A 22,779-nucleotide genomic window follows, 5' to 3' on the forward strand; every position below is an offset into this window, starting at 1 on the left:
CTTGGTTTTTATGTTAGAAGCAGTTGAGGCATAATAAGTATTTCTTTGAATTGAAACTTTAGTTGCTTTTTTGGTAGTGGTTTTAGAAGAATTCTACTTCTTAAGTGGCTTGCCCAAATACACTAACATAAGCTAAAGTGTAGTTTTGTGATTCTTGCTGGGATGTGCTATTTGCCTCCCTTCAAAAGCAAAGGTTCTTTGATTGCTCTTGAAGTTGGTGATCAGTAGTCAAGGAAAGTTTAAGCTCAAAGATTCAGTTTTTACGAAGAGATGAGATGTATCTTGCAGCAGACTTGTGTAAAGTTTTTTTGCCTGTGCTTCAGTTTCATTCCTGAATATAGGGCCTCAAATGGAACAGTGGGAAACATTTTTGGCTCAGACTATGGAAAGTGGGTTTCCAGGCCAAGTGGTTAATGATTGCACCAAAGTTATTCAAAGTAAGCCTTCATTTGCAGAACTATTAGCTAACACAGTGACTGAAATGGCATATAGGAATATCCTGCTGTTGCAGTAAAACAGAAGGTTGTCTGGCTTGTGAAATGCCTAACTTTCTGCAAGCTTTCAAATTCATGAGTTTCTCAGAAGAAAGCTGTTAAATGGATCTCAGCAAAAGATGTGTTGGAATGAGAAACTGTGTCTCCAGTAGCTTTTTGTACAAGACTGAAACTCCATAACTGATTAGCTTACTTTTTTTAAGTGGGAGACAAGATCAAAGTGATTTTTATTCCTCTCTCCCAAGCCCCAGTATTGCTTGAGGGAAATTTGAACTGATGGGCCTTAGACATTGACAGAGCCCAGGCAGCAAAGGTTTTGTTAACTGCTAAACTTGTTCAGAGGGAATACAGTTTGAAGAAAAATTCAGCAGCAGGACTGAGAGGAAACTGTCTGCTGATTTCTGAAGATGAGACCAGAAGCTGTTAAGTCAGTGTGCTGGCTGGGTGCTGCATAAATGTAATTCTTGGACGAAGGCACCTAAGATTAGCATTTAAAACTACTAAAGTAATTCAGTAGTCTCCTAACTAAGGGAGCTTTTGTTCTGTTGTAAAAGGCAATGATGTGTTCTCAGAAAGTGGAAAGTCCAACATGGACCCTTAAACTTCTTTTTAAGAATTCATATTTTTCACAATCTGTCTCCTGCTTGTGTGTTTGGTTTGCTTTCTCATCTGCGTATTAACCTCACCCTTTTTATTCTCTCCCGTTTATTTCTTAACAAGACTTTTCTGCTAATCTGGATAATTGAAAAAACAACCAAAGCAAAGCTTAGCAGAAGGGTCTCATCCCCTTTCTCTCACAAGCTGTTTTGTTCAAAGTATGACTGACATGCTTTATCTGTATTAAAAAGACCTCAGAAAGACTTCAGGTCTTACCAAACAAGAGAGAAGGCTTAAATGTAGGAATACCTGTTCAGACTTACTCATGTCATACAACTTAGTATCAGGTGTAAATTGTACATACAGCTTTTACAGAGATATGTTTTGGGTTTCTTGTATTCATTCTATCAATTCTAGATTTAAAACAATATGTTTACACCAGAGACTGTATGAGTACGATGTATAGTTATTCTAAGTCTGCTCATCTTGAAACATGAAATCACTGATGATTATACATGTAAATTTACAGGCTGTACAGTTTAGGCTGTAAACCAAAGTCTGCCTAAATTACATACAAGAAAAGCCCATAGCTCCAATTCAGGTGCTAAAATTAGAGTGGGTTTTATGAAAGTGGTGTCCATTTTCAGCAGTGATCTGTCTAGTTTTGCAATTACAGTAGACTCAGGCACTTTGAAAGTCTTAGATGTTGCATGCTAATTTTCAAGTGAAACAACTTGTAAAATTTTATGCTCAGTGCTTGATTGAAAATACATGCATGCACACAGGCTGAGTTCCAGCAGCACTTCTAGGCCAGTTAGCACTCTTACAAACACTGCTCCTATTTCTCTATATCCCAGCAGTAAGAGCATCCCTGTTAGGCTAATGTGCTTGCAAGGCCAAAATATCTTAAATCTGTTGAAGTGTATTAAACAAAACTTCTGCAGCCTGAGAAGGACTTTGGCTTCATAGAAATGTGTATTTCCTTCCACTCCAAATGAGTGAGGTGTGAAGGTGCTTCTCCATAACTTGCTAGTGTTTCCTAACTTTTGTTCACATTGCCTTGAAAGTTCCTGTTTTTGTAGGGAACTAATACTTGAAATTGCTTTTTAGAAAATATATTCCAATATAAGTGAAGGTTTACATTTTACAGAAGCACAAGTATCTTAAATTTTCTTAGCCTTGCTATAGCTTTGGGAATAGTACAACTTGGCATAGATTCAAGAAGGTAAGGCAGGCATAACACTCAGCCAATGAAAGACTGGGTTTGTTGTTTCCTATTTTATTGTTTTGGCACAGTAAAAACATAGTTGCAGATGCCAAGATTTAGGGTTTTTTTGAAGAAATAGCAGGGGAAAAAGTGTCTTGCCAATGCTGACAGTTCTTCAGAAATGATGGCCTAGTGATAGATGGAAAACTGGCGTTAGACCTTTTCCTTTTCTGTATGGCTTTGTGTTGATATGACTGTCACTACTTTCACTACTTCTTTGTTCATTGCATTAACCATGTACCTTTAGTTTAGCAGAGAAAACCAGGGAGATGATGGCACATTGCTCTGAGGACTGACTATGCATATAAATACCTTATTTCCTGGCTACTCCTGCACACATTCCACAACCAATAGAAGATGTTAAAAGTGCCTGTTTCAAGCTATAGTGGGATTCTGTGCAGGTTCAGGAAAGCAATGAGAATAACTTAGGCCAATCTAAAATGCGGTAACTTCATAGTGCCTGAAATACTGTGAATGTATTTCAACTGGAACTTGGGCTCTATAAAAGATAATACAGGTTTTGGAGTTAAAGGAAACTATCTGGAAGCTGAGTCAGGGTACAGTAACTTTTATGGTGATGTCCTTCTGACAGTTCTTCATGCTGCCTGTTATTCTGGTTTTGGTGTAAATACCCAAACACACTTTCTGAGCAGCACATGAGATTGTATTGCTGTATTTTGTGCATATTATTAGTTCTGAAAATCATTGGGGTTTTTAAACTTCTTTTGAAGGAGAAATTTGTGCAGAGATTTTTTCCGTATTTTTAGTGGAACCTATGAGAATTACTGTACTGCTAAGACTGCTTGTGTAAATGTTGTTAACCATAAGCTAGTGTTTAGGTGATTTTGTTTTATATAATGCAGTAATAAATAGATTAAATTAAAAGTTTTCATTTTACCAGGGGAACATGAATGTGGCAGCTCTATTCAAAGAAACCTTACCGTCCAGGAGGCAGCTGCATATTTAAAAGTAAGCAAATGAGTTATTTTTCATTGATTGTATAGAAGATCTGTGTAAGTTACAATTTGCAAGGCCTGTTTTTGTATCTACTGTATTGACTAAAATTTGACTTAGTATTAAATAGTATTTGGAAATGATCAGAACTGATGACTTTAATACATACTACATATGATTTTTATTTGGGGATGTAGTGAGCATTTGGGGAGAGGGAGGGTAAAAGAAACAGAATTAATGACAATGAAAGTGTAGCGAGCAGTGCTTCAGTGACATGCAGGGCTTTTTCGATGGAAATAGTTGACCAAGATGAAAATAATAAATTTATAATACTCAAATATCTAGATGCTTCTCTGAAAATCACTGTTTTGGTTTTTGAGACTTTGTAGAAAGGGATACTCTTCCATTCTTTGTGGAGAATGGTTGATGGGTAGATCTGTGCAAGCAGCCTGACAGGCAGCAGCTGTTTGGAGAGGCTATTCATTGATGCTTTAAATACAAATGGTCAAAAAAAGGCCTTTTTGTTAATTTGATCACTGTGCAGTATTATGAAATCCCACTCGCTGTTATTCCCCTGCCTCACTCCCCAAATAAAAGATGACTCTTGCCTTGTCTTGACAGCTGTAGGGTTTATTTTAGCCCACGCTGGTGTACCCTTCAGTGGAAAAGTACTTGAAGCTTTTAAGAGGCAGAGAGTGTAAGATTTCTTTGATTGGATGGGCAGGAGGTAAACTGATGTATGTAATATATAAATGTGTAGAAATTTTATGTTTTGGCAAATGTGTATGTAATAGACAAAAAGGGGCAATGCTTTAGAGCGTCCCAAAGAAGCTGCTAACACTGGTTTATGGTTTGGCAATAATAATCTATATCAGTTAAAATCAGTCCATTGTGGAAAAAATTAAGGTTATGCCCTAGAGCTGATTGTCTTGCCTATCTGCTATGCTGAAAGAATGACATAACTGTTCACTGTTACCATAACTGTTTTAGCTGTGCTAGAAAACTCAAGTTTAATATGAAAAATTGTTGCTTTGTAGGAAGTCTTATTTAACCATACAGCTTCTTTGCAGAATTTGTGTGTTCACTGATAAAATTTTCAATACTTTAGTCTCAAAGGTAAAATAAAGCCATTACTGTCTTTTCTTAAGTACTTATGCTTGGATTCTAAGCCAATGTGAGGTTCAGAGGAAAGATGAAAATAAAACTTTTTTGGGACTGTAATTTCAAATCCAACAGTTACTTCCATTTTCACTTTTCTCTTTCTGCAAAAGAGCATGCAAGATGAGCTATGAAGAAAACCTTAGCTCAGAAAGCAGTGAGCGTTATCCTATGAGAATTAATATAAATAAGTTTTTATAAGTCAATGTAGTGATGTCAGTTCTTGATCTACAAATCCTGGATTTTTTTTTTCAAAATATCTGTTAAAACTATATTTACTCAAGCTTCTTAAAAAAGAATGGAGCATGGAACTGCGTTCATAGGAGGCGTTTCCAGCAGAGTTCAGATATAGTTGAAGTTTCACTCTCGGAGTAGGTTTCCAGCGATCGCCGCCTAGTGGCTGAATAGTTTTTTGTTACTCTAGAGTTGTGACTAAAACAGTGAACGTGGCTTGGCTTTTCAAATACTCCTTAGTTTGAGGGATGCTGGCGAGTCTGGGAACTGCTTGTAGCACAAATAGATTTACTTTATGCAGTGGACACGTACTGAAAACCTGAAGTATCAGGAATGAAACAATATAGTTTTAACTACTGCTCTGTATAGTATCTCAGTTTTATTTGCATGATAAGTCCCTGGTTATTTATGAAATTACTGATTAATATTGTATTTTAACAGAATTTAGATCCAGAATATGAAAGTGTACTTAACACATCATTACAATGGATCTTGAATAGTGGGGAAGATGTTGGCATAAAGTAAGTGGTGTTTATTTCTTCATTTAATTTCTTCTAAGAGAATGTGTCCTTTTTCATAAGTACTGTATGTTTTTGAATAGGTGTCTCAGCAATGACCCTAATGAGGTGGATGTCACTAACGTGGCAGATGTGAAGTATCTGGAATCCACTAGTCCAAAGATGTCTTTCAGGTGTCGTTTTCGCCGTGCATTTGTTAATGTAACTCACAGATTATCAATATTGCTTTGGGGTAAGTTAATAAAACAGTCAACCTTTGTTTTGTTGTAACTCATATTTATCTAAGTGCATGGGGAAAAGCAAGTTTAGAGAAAGTTTTTATTCAGCCATAAAACTTAGAGTTTCCGTTCGTATCCTGATTAAATTGGGATTTGATATGCATTTCTGTTGCACCACTGTATTTCCACACTGGTTATCATCTGCTTCTGTAGTCAGCTGAACATATTTATTCTTTGGGAAATCTTTTTCCCTGCCAGAGCAATATCTTATGGCTTTCAAAAGTTCCATGTTGAACTGACCAGAAAAAGCAAACTGTTCAGTAAAAATATGATAGCCTTAATTTTTAGGATATTTCACTGTTATTCCAGGAAGTTTAAAAAATAACTGCAAAAAAGATGATCTGGAGTACTGAGCTGTTCTTAAAACAATAAATGTTTTCCTAGAAGTAGCTGCTCTTTCAAGTGGAAGAGTTTGTTTTCAGGCAGCAAGTACAGTGTATTTCACCAGTTTTGGAATCTACAGTGCTTGTTAGATAGTTCAGTCTGCTTCTGAAGTATGCTCTGTAAACTCTGTTAAATATCCAGTGCTCTAATACTGCTTAAAGTGTATTATGCATGTTAATGCAGGTATAGCAATGGTTTGGGGAGTCTTACACTACATGAAATACCGTTGGGCAAAAGAGGAAGAAGAAACAAAGCAGATGTATGATATGGTGGTGAAAATCATAGGTATGGCATGTTCAATTGTGTCTGATATATCTGTATCAGCTTTGTATAAGCTTTCAGAGTACTGTTAATTAATTCAGTTAATGTTTCTTCATGTTTAGTTGTCATGCTCTTAGAGTTCTTGGTCCAGTGTGATCTGTGTTTTATTTCTCTTTTTTTTTTAATACCCCATCCTTTAAACTTAATCAAAGCTTTTGACATGAAGCTTGTAATTTGTGAATTACATCAGCATGGCTATAAAGTTGCCATTGACTTGGTAGTTTTTTGTCCTCCTATTGAATACAAATATAAATGTGATGTTTGTTTACTTAAGTATAGCGACATGTTGCTTTCTGTATGTGTTTTTTCAGCTAACTTCAGATAAAATATCCACTCCAAAAATGTGTGGTAGCTCTCAATACCATCCTTAATGGTTTTTTTCATAGAAAAAGCAGCTTTTTAGTTAATTACTTTTAGCAGAAGGTTTTTTGGCAAAATAGTATGCACAACTGAGATCTGAAGTCCTCTCTTTCTACTTGAAGCCGCAGTGTTAGCAGTAGGTTCAGTTTGTAGTCTTTCTGTTTGTAGTCTTGTAGTCTTACTTAAGTTGTTCTATTACTTTCATTTATGGTAGTCATGATAAATACAGAGATGGAAGAGGAATCAAAACTCTTCTATTTTAACCATGTGCCTACTTTTTTTTGTCTGCAAGTCAAGTTTTGTTGAGGTGGAAGGAAAGCACTTTATTTTCAAAGATGGCCATCTTTACTAACACTTAAAAAGTACCAGTCAAGAGTAAATGTAAGAACTATCTTCCTTTACTTCAGAGTTACTTGGGATACCTAGATACGCTGTTAATTTGCCTTAAGAATGTTTTGGAAAAAACAATGATTCAAAATGCCAGAAAAACCTAACTATTGAAATCAGGAAGAGTGTTCAGCGTAGGTGTTAATTGCCTGAAGTGATAGTTTTCTTAATGTTTGCATGAGCTACATAGTTATCAGTTTGGTTTCTTTTTTTTTGTCCTCAGATGTTCTAAGAAGCCACAGTGAGGCATGTTCAGAAAATAAAGAGTTGCAGCCTTACATGCCAATTTTGCATGTGCGTGATTCTCTAATACCACCTCAGGACAGGTGCGTTCTCACTAGAAGTACTGAAAGGGGGGGAAAACTAGTAAAAATTAATTGGTCAATTAACTTAATTTCAGATAAAAATAACTTAATTTCTTAATAGATTGCACAGTGTAGTATTTTGGAGTTTCCTATTGACACAGATGGTAGGAAAAGCATTGGATTCTCTTACATTGGATTCAACTATGCAGGTTGTTGTTATGCTAACTTTGTGATTCTTGTTTCAATTTTTAAGGAGGAAGATGAATAAAGTCTGGAACAGAGCAGTTGACTTTCTTGCAGCAAATGAATCTAGAGTTCGCACAGAGACACGAAGAGTGGGTGGTGCCGAGTTCTTGGTCTGGAAGTGGATGCAACCTTCTGCAGCATGTGACAAAATTTTAGTGATACCATCAAAAGTGTGGCAAGGCCAAGGTATTGAAGATGCATTTTGCAGACATAATTGTCTTAATTCTGCATCTAACTTAAAAATGGTACTCTGTTGCTTGAAAACAGGCATGAAAGACTTGTTTTCTCTCTTGCATTTAAGGATTGTTATAAACTGTTAGTGCTACTTTTCTATTATCTTGTTTTATGGACTTACTTTTGGTGCATTGTGTCTGCCTTGTTTTCAAGGGAAGGTAGGTTTTTTGTTATAGTTACTGCAGAAATATGCAGTGGGTATTTAGCCAAAGTGAGTTACTTACTGTTAGTGTAATTGGTTGTGTATGACAGCAGGTAAATTGTGTCTTGCAGACTTAGGTTTCCTACTGTTAAGTTGCCAGTAAGCTGCCTAAAGACAAAGTTGGAAGAGATAATTATTTTAAAAGGGAAATTGCCAGGACAAAAGACTTCTCAATTAGGAAAATGTGCATTTGGAACATCTAATAGTGTTAGATGTTCTATCTCTGTCATAAATGTTTTTCTACACAGCATTTGTTTTTCAGACTCTGTGGTTAGCATTTGCTTTAATAGAGAAGGTAGTTTGTCATACATGAATTTTTCAGTGGTCTGTCACTTTTCAGTTTTATCATGAAACCAAATGGCAAGAATTTAATAGGTTTGCAGTTTTATGTCTGCAGTGGTCATATTTTCCTGGTTTGAAAAGCCTTTCTTGGTTTTTCTTTCTGCTTTTCTTCATGTTAAGCTTCAGGTTTTGGTTTGCTCTTTTTTTTTGTCAATGAAAAATTGAAACTATAGGATTTGAATTCTGATTTGCAATTTAAAAAGAATGGTCATTTCTATCTCTGCCTGAGTGTGAAAGTAAGTAATATCATTATATACTTCTCAAACTTATACTACTGGTTTTAGCATTACATTTCTCATTTTAAATAATTCATTGGAAATGAGGGCTGCTTTTTTAAAAGTACCACATGAATGCTGCTGCAGGCTTGAAGTTCTGTTTGCTGTAGTAGTAATGTGGCATTCTGCTGTGACAACTGTATTGCTGAATTTCTCAATTTCTCAAAGTTTTCTTGAGTGAGATATGTATGTGAACTTTATTCCAGGAGTTGTGGAACCTTTTCTTTCCAGGACATTGTACATTAGGGATGTCCAAGTGCCTTAGTTGCAATACAGAAATGGTGGGTTTTGTCAACAGCTGTTTCTGTTCCATCTCTGTAGTACCGCCACGATTGAATTTCAAGCACTTAAATTGAACACAGCTTCTGCAAACCATATATGTATTATAAATCTGAATCTTCTACATATTGTATTGTTCAGTGCAGTCTGGGAAACATCATGCTGTAGTTTCAATTTGCAGCTCATTTGCTCTCAGTTTTTCTTGTCCTGTTTGACTGCAGTATAAATCACTCCATGGCATTCTGTCCTGTATTAGAAATGGGATTGGATTCTGCTCACCTGGAGACCCCTCAGTGTATGATAGGTCAGGTGGTGTTTTGCTACCTGTAATGCACATTCAAGAGTGTAAACGGAACAGTGGTCTCCAACACTTCCTAGAAAGACTGCTGTAGTAGTATTGATATGCACCATCGCAGTCTGAGCATCTGATAACTGCTTCAGCTTATTGCAAATATGGACAGAATAACTTCATCTCTCAGCTGTGGCTTTCATCTGTATGTCGCTTAGAGAGTATGTACTACAACTTCCTGTTTCCTGTTGCATAGGATGTATCAAAATCCATTCTGTTGCAGTCCTTTTAATTGCAATTTTTCTGATTTCCTTGTTATGTTTGAAGTTTAGTGAAGATCTTTGAAGAGCTGAAATTGCATACTTTGGCTCTAACAGAAGGGTGTGGAAATGGGGTGCCTGAAACGACAGTGGGTTATTTGGGCTCATGACAGTCAGCAGGCAAAGGCAATTTTCACATGCAAAGGCTCTCTCTATTTTGCACTCCTTGTGTTCAAATGACTGTTGGAAATAGTTCTGTTGCATAAGTCTCATGCGTCTTGCCCAGCTATTTCTTTCCTGATGTTAGGAATTCTACATGTATGTGTCACTTTCTTCCTTTCTTGGAAGTATGTATTAACTGGAATTTAAGTTCATACTCCAGTTCTGATGTTTGAATGTATAAGTTCATAAATCTAGATACTCCTCAAGACTGCTATGCCCTCAACAGACTCAGCATATAGAAAATCATAATGAATTCTTGGGTCTGAATCTTGTGAATAACTTTCAAGCTCGCAATTTTTTAACCATCTGAGATCTGGTAGTGCTCTGTAGCAGAGAACAATACTTGAGCATGTGCAATTGAAGAAGAAGCCCTTTTCAGAAAGGCCTGTCATCATTTTACAAGGGTATCCATTAATGATAGTGTGCATTTTAACTCTTGGGACCTGTAGCTTGCCTGAGATCTAATGCCTGCTGTCTGTTAGCAGTGTGTTAAAGCATCACTGTGACATTTTGTCCCGTTCTTCAGGGTGCAGCCTGTGTTTTGACTGTTTGGTTTCTTTTTGGTTTTTTTTTCTGGATCAGAATAAATTCTGGTGCCATCCCTTTGAAATATTACCTACTGGATACAGTAGCTGTATTTGTTAAAAAGAAAAGGGTAGGTAAGCTAATTGTAGGGTGAACAAACACAATGTTTTGAAAACAATATACAAGAGAATAGTCAATTGAGAAACAATCTTGATCATGCCAAGTGATTTAATTAAATCTCACAGTGGAGAGAACCCCACAATTCTAGTGTGTTCAGGTTGCTTTTGAAAGAACAGGTACAATTGTCCTATCGCACCTTTGATAACTGGAACTCTGAAGAAAGCTAGGTAGGCAGGGCTGCAGTGTAGCTAAGCTAACAGTACAAGCTAAGGTTCCTTGACAGCTCTGGAGATGAGATAAAGAGGTTCTCTGAAGTACCACGTCTAGGGTGATATTTCATCCTGCAGCGTGGAAGATAACCTGTTACCTTTTGTGAATGACACCCCTCCTCCCCGGCTTGTGAGAACATAATCCTTTCTCTGAACAAAAACAAACAAAAAAACCCCAAACCACAATTATACTGTGAACTATTGCAAGAAAACTGGATTTCATGCTAAAATTCAGTATCCATCCTGTGTTTGTCTTCTATAGCTGAATTAGCTATATTAAACCTCAATTCAACCATACTTTTCTCTTTGGTGATATTAATTTCAGTACCTTCCATGTGTGTTAAAGAACCTCATGATGTATAAAAGAATGTATTTTCAATATTTTCAGATAATTGTTTTCTTTTTTTTTCTTGCCTTTGGTAAGAAGGGTTAGTACTTATTAAATTGCAGTGATCCATGGCTTAACATTGAAAAAACCTGATTTTAAGAAACATGGCTACCTATATTTGATGCAAGTATTCAGCCTTATCAGGTTCATCAAATTTACATCTAAAGATCTTTTGGGTTGTCTTGTAACCCATGGTGATGATACTTGGGAACTCCTTTTGTAATAATATGCTAGTAATTCAAGGGATATAGAAAGCTGTACTGCAATCTCTTCAATGGTCATTTTGAAGCCAGTGCCAGAGATACTTCCTCCATCATAGACAGTAATAAAGGGGTTGACAAAAGCACATGTGTTTAGCTACTGCTGCTCTTCAAATCTAGAATGATAGTGATATTCAGTTTAAGGTAGTAAAATAATGTACATTATGAATTAAATAAAAAGTAGCTTCCTTTTCTTGAAAGTGCTCAGTAATCCCCAAGGGGAATTTATGAAAGTCCTGAATTTTTTCCCACCAGTGACTTACTGCACAAAGTTGTGTTTCTGCTTCCCTATTTCATCTCTACCTTTTCATCTTTGTCTTGTAAGCATTACTCCTTAGACCTATGTAGAAAAAGATGTGAGATACTTAGTTAACCAGTGTGTAGCTTATACTGTTGACCTGCAAGAGTGTTTGCTTATGCCCTTATCAAGAATATTTTGTATGCTCCACACCAATGTAACTTTTCAAATATCAGTACTGTATTCTGAACAGCTTTGTCAGTGAAACAACTTCTTTTAGGGGAGGGGAGAATCAGTTGTTACAGATATGAAATGAAGTTCAAGAGACATCACTTAACTATGCTGGTTTCAATTTTACTGTGTAGGTACAACATTAACTTGCCTGTGTCTTCTCTGCACTCTCTTTTTGGTGCCATTTCTGGTATACATATTAAGGGTTATTATTGTTCTAGCATTAATTTCACACTTCACTGATTTCCATGTAATTTTTTCCCTTATACATGAAAAACTCCATCTAAGTTGCAAAAATTACTTTTAATTTAGCATGATTTTGAGAAGGTTTTTTGAGAAAAGACAGAGTTCATCTTTATTTTCATATGCTGCACTGCCCTGGGCACACTTCCCTACTGGTAGGATGTTACATTAAGTTAGAAGCAGTTTAGTCTTGTGCTGATGGTAGGCTCTGGCTGAGGTTATCTCAGTAAGCACCTGAGATCTTCCAGTCAAAAGGACATCAAAGTTATTAGAAACTGGAACAGGCAAAGAATAGTTTATATAGGTAACTACACTAAAGGGTGAATTCCCCATTTAGTTACTTTTGGATGGCTCAGTGGTTTAACTGCTTCCATAAATATCAGTATGGAGTTTTTTTAGTTCATAAACAGCTTGCAGAAATGTTGATCCTCTGGGTCTAGGATCTCTGCAAATAACCTAGCCATTCTTTATCCTTGGATTAAACCCATGTGCTGAATAAACCTAGTTATAAACAATCAGCACATAATTTCCTCAACCCCACACCTTTTCAGGTCCAGGTCCATGACTAGGCCACCCCAGATCACCTTCTCCAGTATGGTGTGGTGCCCCAGTGTACAATATGCTGGTGACATTTCACCCACCCTTGATCTGCTAGAGCCAACCTCCATAAGTAAGGTAAGTCCATGTATTTTTCAATGTTGCTTAGTTCTGTAAAGTTTTTATTGTATACCCTATGTATAATTTTTAATAAGGGGCAAAAAACTTTACAAAACCATGTGCTATTGAAAAAGGACTTGTCCTTAAACTACAGGCAGCTTAGAGATAGATGCAGTGTCACCAGCATATTTAGAAATCTCTTCCCAAGACAAAAACAGACAGTTGTTACAGGTGTTGGTGACTTGCACTCTGTGTGCATGTATTCTTAATAAGAACATTTCTAGTTATTTGGGGAACTTGCAGTAGGTTGGATATTAGAATTGGAGGCTACCTTTTCTAATTTCTAGTTGGTAATTGTATTTCATTTGTCTTGAGAATTTACATAAGAATAAATAAGTTTTTCTATGCAGTATCTCCAGGCAGTGAATTTTCTCTTGGTTAGTGCTTGTCTTTCACAAGCTGTGTCTTCCACATGGCTTAATTTTGTCTGTGTGACACAGTTTTTGTTTGGGTGGCATACAGAAGAGCAGCAGTGTTCATGTATTCTGGATGTACTTTCAAGATTTTAAAAGATTAGCAGTAAGAAGCACAGACATCTGCCCAAAGCAGACACTTCTGACCCTTGGAATGTAACATCTTGAATATGTCAAATTTTTCTAAAGTAGGATTGCAAAGGAGAAGCATTAATAGCAGGTTTTTTGTTGTTGAGATTTTAATCTTATGTTTAAACTCTTGAATCTACTTAATCTCAGTCTTCAAAGTAAAATTTCCTTCAAGCCTTGAAAGCTGTTTTACTAGGCTATCCCCTTTCATTTCCACTGCTGATTTGTTGGCCCTTCTCAAGGTATGGAGCTGTCTTATCTGAATCTGAAGTGGCCCTTGATTCCTTTTCTCATGGTACAGTCTTCTCTTGTGACTCTCACAAGTAGAACTTGTGAACTTTAGTGAAGTTACTATTTATTTTAGGATTTCAGAATGTATTTTGTGGCACTGTTCAGCTTTAAATTACTCTGTAATTTTTGATTTTCATTTTTCTTCTTCTATCTGTTTTATCCTCTGGTATGTTTCATTTCAGATTTTTAGAAGCTTCTGATCATGTGTGATCATTTAGAGTTGTAAAGGCTCTGTCCTTTTAGAGCATCCTTGACATGTTACTGCACTACAAATGTAATGCAACATCCATCTTAAGGTCTCCTTATTTATTAGCCAAATGGGCAGCATATTGCCCCAAAGTAGAAGAAATGAAAATTTCATCCGGCAGTTAGAGCTGTATGGTTAACTTCCAGTTCCAAAAGTTTGCTCCAGGTGTTGTGTATATCTGTATTTTCATGGAGATGTAGTGCAAATCCTTTCTTTTCAAGTATATGTTGTTTTTAAAAATATCCTGAATTCCTTCCATGTGGCCTGGATATAAGAGTGTGTCTTAAATGTAGAAGTTTTAAGTATAAAAAATTAAGCAAAATATGGTATGTTTTCTTCAGTGTGGTAGAAGACTGTGTGAAACTAAGTTGCTTGAATTCTTTCATATATGAAATAAACTTTCTTCTGAGTAAACTAGAAAGGTATTAATGTATAAAGTTGACATTTCTTACCTCAATGGTATTATGCCTGTAAATAATTAATATTTAATTTATTTTTCTTTCTAGCATTTCATCTAGATAGAAGAAATTCACCGCCGAACAGCTTGACACCATGTCTAAAGATTCGCAATATGTTTGATCCAGTTATGTAAGTAACAGCAGTTACCTGTCTGTATTTCTGCATTCTTTTGGAAGAGTCCATTTCTTACCTCTGAGAGGGGTTTGGAAGAAGTGAAGAAACATGAACATGTTGAAAAAAACAGGTTGTAAAAAAAAGTGTTTCTCTTAACATCTTTGAGAAGACATAAAAAATCTTAACAATCTGTCTTCTGTCCTTCATTGTATTGCTCTGTGTCTTTGGCTTACTTCTTGAAGGATGTGGCATAAAGTCAGACTACTTGGAGCAATGACTGATCTTTATCCATTAATTAAATTTGTAATGTTCAATTGTATCAACTGACAGAGGAGACTCATGTGGCCTGACAACAGATTGTAAGTTTTTAAAGTATTGCCCAACATTCTGGAGTATTTGGACTGCTACAAAGCTTGCACAGTTTGCATTTAAAAGGCTGAATTTAAATCGCTTTAATGGCACTGTGACTGCCTAATTTTGAAGCAAATAGATTTTTGTAGTGGGAACAAATTAGTGCTGTGTACTGGCTTCTAATGCTCATGTAATTCTCATAATTCTGAAGTATGTACTGTGTATGAATAAGTAACAAGCTTATTTAATGTACCAAAAGCTAAGGAAAAATAATTAATTTTTTTGGTAATCTTTTAAATCTTCATCTACTCCACTTTTCTGTAATATCGCCTTTGGCTCTGGACTAGATCGTGGTAGGAGTTGGGAGCTAACACATAGGTTATGCCAGATAATCCTGTCTAAGCTTTGAAGTCTCTTTGTCCACTGTAAAGAGATACAGGAACTCCAATAACTTCTCTGGAGTAAATTATTCCTTAATGTGATTATACAAGGGAAAAATACAGCGGCTGTGTCTTACAAGGGTACATGTGAGATGCTACCTCAATAACACAACCTATTGATTAGGACAGGAAGTAGGGGAGGACATCAGCGTATGGACACAAGTGATTGCTAAGTTTGGATGTATTTATTCAGCCTTTTTTCTAGCCACGCTTAATTAGTTTAATTCCTTGCCTTATTAACTGAAAAGCTGTTAGTTTATTTAGCTGAAGACAGTGTTACCTCTCACACAGAGAAGTACTCCAAAATCCTTTTTTCAATGTCCTTAAGATTTAATGTCTGGTCAAAGACACCAGCTTCTGTGGCTTCTATAATAATTTTCAGATTGGAGTAGGGTGAGCAAGACTGAAATTTCAGGGGTTGTTCTTGAAGCAAATTGATCCTCCTGTAGGAGGATTAAAACATGGGATTTGCAGAGAATTTTAAGTGTTATCAACATCCTTATTGTAGATGCTTCAAAGGAGACTTTGTGAGCTGTATTGGTTAGTCTGAGTGGTACTGAAATAAGTCCATTCCTGAAGCTTCACTGTAATATTTATTGGTATGTGGTATTGGCTATTTTCCTGTTTCAGAATGTTAGCAGTTCAAAATGTCTGCTGTTAATGGAACTAATTACTGAGGTGTTATTTTTGTCATAGCAGTCTCCCTTTTTAGCCTTTATCTTTGCTGTAAGTTTCTGTGCTTTTCAGTACTGACCCAGTCCATGCCCAACAGGTGCATTTAAAAGCCCCAACATTTATAGACTAGGAGTTGTGTTTTGACACTTGTCTTTAGTGCCTATGTCCAGTCAGCTATTTGGAACATTACAACTTCTAATACATTGAATTTTTGTAGACCTTTTCTTTTGGAAGCTGACCTAGCTCCATTACTGGACTGCTGGATTGCATTCATAGTGGGATCCAATTCCATATTGTACTCCCTAGTGCATTCTTCTTCTGTGAGCTGTCTTCCAGAGGACTGTTGTTTAAGGAAATAGTTCTTATCATACCCTTGTAGTTATCTTAAAGAAAACACAAACAGAAATCTAGAGCCCTCAGTGCAAGACAAACTGTATTATTAATCTGCTTGTGTCATTAGAGGAAGGAGGCTTATGTTCTTGTTCCAGACCTGAAAGGGATGAATGCTTTCATCCATCTAAAACCACCTAAAACACAGAATGTACCAGTCTCTGTGATTAGATTGTCAAGTATTGTTTTGACGTTTGCTGTGGGTACAAGGTATGTTTAACAAAACTAGTTTTAGCTGCTCTTACAGTGACTGTATACTAACAATAATTACTGAATTCCTTTCAGTGATTACACCAGTAGCTGTTAGAAGCAGCCCCATGAAAAAGGTCTTTTTTCTTGGCTTGAGAATCATCTGGGAATATACTGGTTAACTTTTTTTATTAATATTAGCACAGTACATAATCACCTTTCTGCTGCCAAAAGTCAGGGAGGAATCATATCAAGGGAACAACTTGTCCAACTTGTTCACTTGTGTATTATGAACTCTCACATCACAGCATCAGACTTTGTTCTGTGTTCTAGACATTTACTGTGCAAGGCAGAAACATGTTTTTTTAACTATCAGTCTAAGCACCAGTTGGATAGGCCCATTTTAGGACAACACCCCACCCCCTGAAGAAGTTACTTCTCTTGATTTGTAGGGTTGAATTTTCTAAAGTGGACTATGGGAGCCAATTTATGGTGTATTCAGTAGGAAAAGTATTTAACCTGTCCCAGAGGCATTTACCAGAAAATTATGTAAAGTTACAGAGAAACCAGACTCAGTAGGGAAGTATGAGAATGTTGTGAATGTTTAAAGAATTACGTAGTCCCTTAAATCTTTCATTGTTTGCCTAGGGAAATAGGTGATCACTGGCATCTAGCAATTCAAGAAGCAATCTTGGAGAAGTGCAGTGATAATGATGGAATTGTTCATATTGCCGTAGACAAAAATTCACGTGAGGTGAGTGTCTTTCCAGTAATGTCATAATACTTCATCCTTTTCAGCTGGACTGGCAAAAAACCCAAATCCCTCTTTCTCTTACTTAGGGCTGTGTGTATGTCAAGTGTCTCTCCCCGGAGTATGCTGGAAAGGCTTTCAAGGCATTACATGGCTCTTGGTTTGATGGTAAGGAATGAGAGTTTATAATAAAACACGGGTAGAAATTACCCATGGGTGCGGAAGATGGGGGCAGTTTGAGTTCGTTTAAATGGTGAAATATTTGGTATCTAAAGTATTGAACAGTTAAAAAAAATTTAAACTAATAATTAGTAAACTAATTTTGATGTAATGAAATATTAGTGTTTTACATCCTGAAGCAAAATGCAATAATACTGAACTAGAAGGTTTCTCTTTTCCTGTTTCTTTGCCTCGTAGGAAAGCTGGTAACAGTAAAATACCTGCGACTAGATCGGTATCATCATCGTTTTCCCCAGGCTCTTACTTGTAACACTCCACTGAAGCCATCAAACAAACACATGAACTCTATGTCACATCTGCGTCTTCGGACAGGCACAACTAACTCTCAGGGAAGTTCCTGAGAAAACTTTCTACAACTGCTAGGACTGTTACTTGCAACAGGAATGTTCCTGTTTGGCCGCCGTCTTCCTTTTTTAGTGCTTTTTGTATGTAATACTTTAAAGAATTAAATAAAAGTTCGAACGTTCCAGAAGTCTTGTTTCCAAAGGGACTTAGCAATGAGGCAGTAATACTGAGCTGACAAAAAAGGAAAAACAAGTTGTTTCACAAAGTTTTCTGGGGCTATAGTAAACCGATGCATTTAAGTTTTGCATGAGGAATACCAATTTCATTATACATTTGCAGATGTGGTGACGTATTTTTGCACCAAGAAGTGTTTTTGCTAATACAAAAGCATGGAGAAAAGAAGACTTCCTGTATTTCCATAGTTTCCTGTGAAATAATCTTGTGGGTATTTTGTAACAAGCAACCTACAGTTCCTGATGGTGAATAAGTTAAAAGAAAATTCAGTCAATATTAGTTTTTTGTTGCTATATAAAAATCTTTTTCCGCAGCTGGGGTATGGGGAAAGTGAATTTGGCATTAGTGGTTGCATATCAATGTGAGGGAAGATGAACTGATTGCGGATGTACTGGGTTTTGTATATAAATGTAAATGTTGGTGGTGGCAAAAAGGGTTGTGTTCTGTGAGGATGTCTGCGTCAAAGCAGCAAATAAGCTTCCTATTTTATTCAAAACCTATTGTTTTATATGGTTTTGGCTGTACCATGACAAGAGGCCAAATACTTAAAAGTGTTGGATACAGGTTAAATATCTTTTATAGGTTTTATATAAAATACCTTACTGATTTTGTGTGAAAGGTCTGATACCAATTGTAATGAATTTAAATTTGTGAGCAATAAAGAAGCAATTGGCAGATACTGGAAAAATATTTTGTGAAAAGCTGTATTTATTATTACAAGTGTCAGGGCTGTGACAAAATACCATTGGATTAAATGACATTCCCAGTATATTATAACATGTTTTAATTCTCCATTTATGTGTTAAAATTTAAAAATTCCTTCCTTGCAACAATTTTGGCTCATGCAAACTAGTGCAGCTGACAGTAAATCTTGTGATTCCAAGCTTGTAAATTTACTAATGTTTACCTAGAAGTACAAAATTGTTGCTGAGAAGCTTAGTTGCAAATCTAAGATTATTGGCTTTACTAATCCCCACTCCTACAACCATTTTACCTAGTTATCCAGCTGAACATCCTGTAGGAGGTGAGACTGGAAGCACACCAGTCCCACAAATTTTACTGAAACTCACTTTACTTTGTAGATATGATGGATCTGCAGCATGAACTTGCACAAATAATGCACGTTTTTCTTACAGTTAAGTAAACATGATGCACACTATTCTGCAACAGGAAATCCTATTGTGCCTTACCTTTGTGCTTTTGTGGGCACCATGTTTATTATTGGAGAGTTTGTTAACCGAAAAATTTTAAATCCTCGGTTTTATGTCTCAGATGCTAATGAATGAGTATATATAATATATAATCAGCCATGCAGAATTCTACTTACCAAGGACAAGTACATATTTTTGATGGGTAAGTGGATTGTGCCAGGTCTGGTAGATTTTTGATGAGTTTTACTATATACATATATGTATATGTATAATATACATGTATATGTATTATATATATGTATATAAACTAATTTTGTTGTATTTGATGTGCATCATAGTGATTTGTTAACCTGACCTTAGTGACCCCATCTTGTGACCTGTTGCAAGAGTGAATGTAAAAATAGCTGTGGCATTTTAAAAGGTCGCCTCGATGCAAATGCATCTATCTTGCTTCTAAGATATATTTCTTGTAAACACTGTACATTTTAATTGTAATATGTACTATTATGCAGCTTATTTTACCTTAAACTGTTAAGTTGACCGATATCCCTTCCTGCAAGACAGGGGAATATGTATAATATCTGAACATTTGAGAAAAATCAGATGTTTGTTGTAACTTGTCACCCTATCCTGTAAAAACAAACAAAAAACCAAACCAGACTCGAATTAAAGGTTTATTAGGGGTTTTTATATGTGTCTCACCTTCTAGATATTCGGATGTCTCTGACTCAAATGCTTTTCTTATCTGGGGTAGAGGGGGAGATTGATTTGTTACAGCCATGTAATTAATTTTTAGTATTTGTTAGGATGTGAATGGGTGCTGCCATGAGCTGACACAGCCGAGTTTCACTTAACTGTCAGCTTGACTTTTGTCCTGATTTTGTTCACAGGGAGTGCAAAGACATTACCTTGCTTCCTAAGTCATGCCATGTTGTCTCCCCTGTTAAAGGACAGGGCTGAAAAGCCTTAACCTTGTGCTTTCAGCCTCTTTCTTGTACTTTGAGGTACAAAGAGTCATGAACGGGATTTTGGTAGAGTAACAGAAGAGGTTGGCTTTTTTCCCTGCCATTATCTTGCTTTGTTTGAGAATTGTTTTAGTGACAGGTTGAAGGTTTGGGGGGGTAGGAGGAACAAAGCAGGTTCTGTCAGTCCATTATTTACATAGACGCGTCCCGTGAGGAAGGGGAGCAGGAGGAGGAAGAAGTTCGATGTCGTTCAGTTCCCTCCTTTTTGGAAGCCAGGCAGGGTGGGCATTGAGCGCTATGGTAGTTTCGGGGCCGGTGCTAACGTGAGGAGCTGGCTCGGGCTGGGAGCCGTGGGCCGGAGTCGCTGCGGCGCTGGCAGCGCGGTTGTCCCCGCTGCCGGCCGGCGCCGCGCAGGCAGCTGAGGGTCACGGCAGCTCGAGCTGGGGCTCCCTTGGAACCGCAGGAAGATCTCTTTAAAGGGGCGCGGAGCCGCTTCCTCGGCCTGCCCGAAGCGCACCCTTTAACCCTTCAAACAGGGCGCTTCGGCCGTGCCGCGGCGGCGGGACGGGGCAGGGTCCCTGCCGCCTCCCCGCGCTGCCGGGTGGTGCCGGGCGTGCGGCGGGAGTCTCCCGGCTCCATGTTCATATTTGGCGTTGGCCGCCGGTGCCCAGGAATTTCCCGTCATGCTCCCCGGGCGGCGGGCCCGTCACTGCGCTCCCGCGGGGCGGGGGGGCCGGGGCCGCTCGCTCGCTCCCTCGGGCCGCTCCCATGCGCGCTGCGCCGCCGCCGCTGCTCCCCGCGCTCTGCCTGGCGCTGGCGGCCGCCGCAGGAGCCGCAGGTAGGAACCGCAGGTAGGAGCTGCGCCCGGCCCCCCGCCTCCTCACCGGCCCCCGCTGCCGTGCCGCGGGGAGGGCGGGCCGGGGGCTGCGGCGGGGGCGAGGGGAGGAGCGGCCCCGGCGGAGCGGGGGGCCGGGCCGGGCCGCACCTGCCGGGGCTGCGGCGGGAGCGGAGGGGAGCGGGTCGGTGCTGAGGGGGACCCCGCGGCCCCTGCCGGCGGCGGAGAGGGGCGCTGGGGTCGACGGTCGCTCGGGTCGGTCCCTGTGTCACGGAGCGAACCCCTGACAGCGCTCGTCGGCCCCGCAGCCCGGCCGTGCCGTTCCCGTGGCCGCCGCAGCGCCTGGACCCTGGCGCGGCGCAGGGCTCCGGGTGTCCTGCGCGGTAGCTGGAGCTCCTGACTCGAACGGGGCGCACAGCGGAATAGCTGGCGCGGGGAAGCAGCGCTTGACCAAGTGCGTAATGAGTTCAGTTCAGCCGCGATCCCCAGCTCGGTAAATTGTGCAGCGCTAGGTCAAAAAGGAGCTTAAACTTCACAAATGAGCTCAGAATTTGGTTGTGTTATTCTGAGGAAGCTCAGTATGTTCGCTGACTAGTTTGTTTGGTGTTATTCTTCTGACAGATACAATCGATGGAAAGGATAAAGTATAATTTATTTCTTACGGTCCCTTGCCCAAGTTGATGTAGCTGTACTTGCGTCGGAATATTCCTGGAAACAGAAATGAGACTTAATTAAGCTTCCTGTAGTATTTGACAAATTAGCTATAAATGGTCTCTTTCCTGCTTGAGCTGAATTTTCAGTCATCACCCTCTTAGCTCAGACTGTCTGAAGGCACAGTGATCTTAAACAAGCATAGCTGTGTATTAAAAATGCCAAATCGAACAGTAGTTATCTACAGATAAGGCCGAATGTCAACTGTTAGCTAGTGATAAATGCTGTAAGGCAGTCTCTGAAGGTGTTCTAACCCTGAACACAGCATTTAGGAAAGTATAGAGCCCTACATTATAAATGTCATGCTTTTAGCTCTTTCTCTGTTCTTGCTATTAAAACTGCTCTGAAGATGAGTTCTCTGGACAGATAGAAATCAGAATGAAAAATCTGCAATAGCCAGATACTTTGCCTTACTGATACGGCTTGCTTATGGCCAGTCACCTTTAAATGGAACAGCCGTCTCCAGTCCCACTATATCACAGTGCCACTCATTTGAATCCAGAATTTAATGCTTAGAATTCGTCCTGCTTATGTTCTTGCCCTTGCTGAGTAGACATAAGTGCTTTCTGTCTTATTTGCTGATGATTCCGAACTTTTTGTTACGTTGCTGCGTGCCTTTGCAGTTCGTCATGATTCCTTGTCTGCCAAATTTGGTTGGTAACAGTGCCCTTTGAGTCTGATTCTGGGAGTAGTTTCCATGTGGCTTGTCATCTTAATCAGACGTTTGCTCATAGTTTCTAAAAGAATCTCCTGCCTCATTTTAGACATGGCTTATTTTAGAACAGTATTTTTCAACTGTCTTTTAAAATTTATGTAGGGAATTAACTATGGTTAGCAGCTTAACCAGAGTTACTAAATAATCCCAGAATTCTGAGATTAAAAAAGGATTTTTTTAAGAAATAAAGTTTGGCATTGCTTTGTTAAAACTGGCAAAATTAATGGAGTTAAACAATAGATAGTTCAGTCCAGGATGTGGTTGGTCAGTCCTTTTCCCATCTGATGTACCTCAGATCTTAATAATACACATTAGGAATGATCTTTTAGGAGGAAAAAACAATTCTAATTTTCTTCCAAAAGCACAATCTTTAAAAATAGTGCCTTTGTAGATGGGGTAATGTTTCTATATTTGGTAGCAAAGCCATATAAAGTAGTTGATGCTAGACAAAAATAAAGTCTTTTGACTGATTGACCTTGCTCATTTTTCCAAGTGGTAGCAGTTACTCTTAGAGGGGTTAGTTAATTCAGATGCTAATGTCAGTACATACTGTAAGAATTCCTTATTTTTTGTTTGTACATGCCGTAAGAATTCCTT

The 22,779-nt window shown here is 38.3% G+C and overlaps 2 protein-coding genes across 2 annotated transcripts in view; both read left to right on the forward strand.

Moving 5' to 3' along the window:
- LEMD3 (LEM domain containing 3) overlaps positions 1 to 19,633 on the forward strand; it is a 41,122-nt gene extending 21,489 nt beyond the window's left edge. The window contains exons 4-13 of the mRNA XM_054275603.1: positions 3,260 to 3,327; positions 5,146 to 5,225; positions 5,306 to 5,454; positions 6,068 to 6,169; positions 7,176 to 7,278; positions 7,511 to 7,689; positions 14,184 to 14,265; positions 16,944 to 17,049; positions 17,136 to 17,214; positions 17,464 to 19,633. Coding sequence (XP_054131578.1) covers positions 3,260 to 3,327; positions 5,146 to 5,225; positions 5,306 to 5,454; positions 6,068 to 6,169; positions 7,176 to 7,278; positions 7,511 to 7,689; positions 14,184 to 14,265; positions 16,944 to 17,049; positions 17,136 to 17,214; positions 17,464 to 17,627 — 1,112 coding nt within the window. The 3' untranslated portion in view covers positions 17,628 to 19,633. The remainder of the gene's footprint in view (positions 1 to 3,259; positions 3,328 to 5,145; positions 5,226 to 5,305; positions 5,455 to 6,067; positions 6,170 to 7,175; positions 7,279 to 7,510; positions 7,690 to 14,183; positions 14,266 to 16,943; positions 17,050 to 17,135; positions 17,215 to 17,463) is intronic.
- Positions 19,634 to 20,558: 925 nt separating this feature from the next.
- Positions 20,559 to 22,779, forward strand: part of MSRB3 (methionine sulfoxide reductase B3) — an 80,738-nt gene continuing 78,517 nt past the window's right edge. Inside the window, exon 1 of the mRNA XM_054275386.1 lies at positions 20,559 to 20,759. Within this exon, the coding sequence (XP_054131361.1) occupies positions 20,559 to 20,759 (201 nt within the window). The remainder of the gene's footprint in view (positions 20,760 to 22,779) is intronic.

This window comes from Melozone crissalis, unplaced genomic scaffold (genome assembly GCF_028551555.1).
Source record: "Melozone crissalis strain CALT ecotype California unplaced genomic scaffold, PUWL_Pcris_2 ptg000004l_1, whole genome shotgun sequence".
NCBI lineage: Eukaryota > Metazoa > Chordata > Aves > Passeriformes > Passerellidae > Melozone > Melozone crissalis.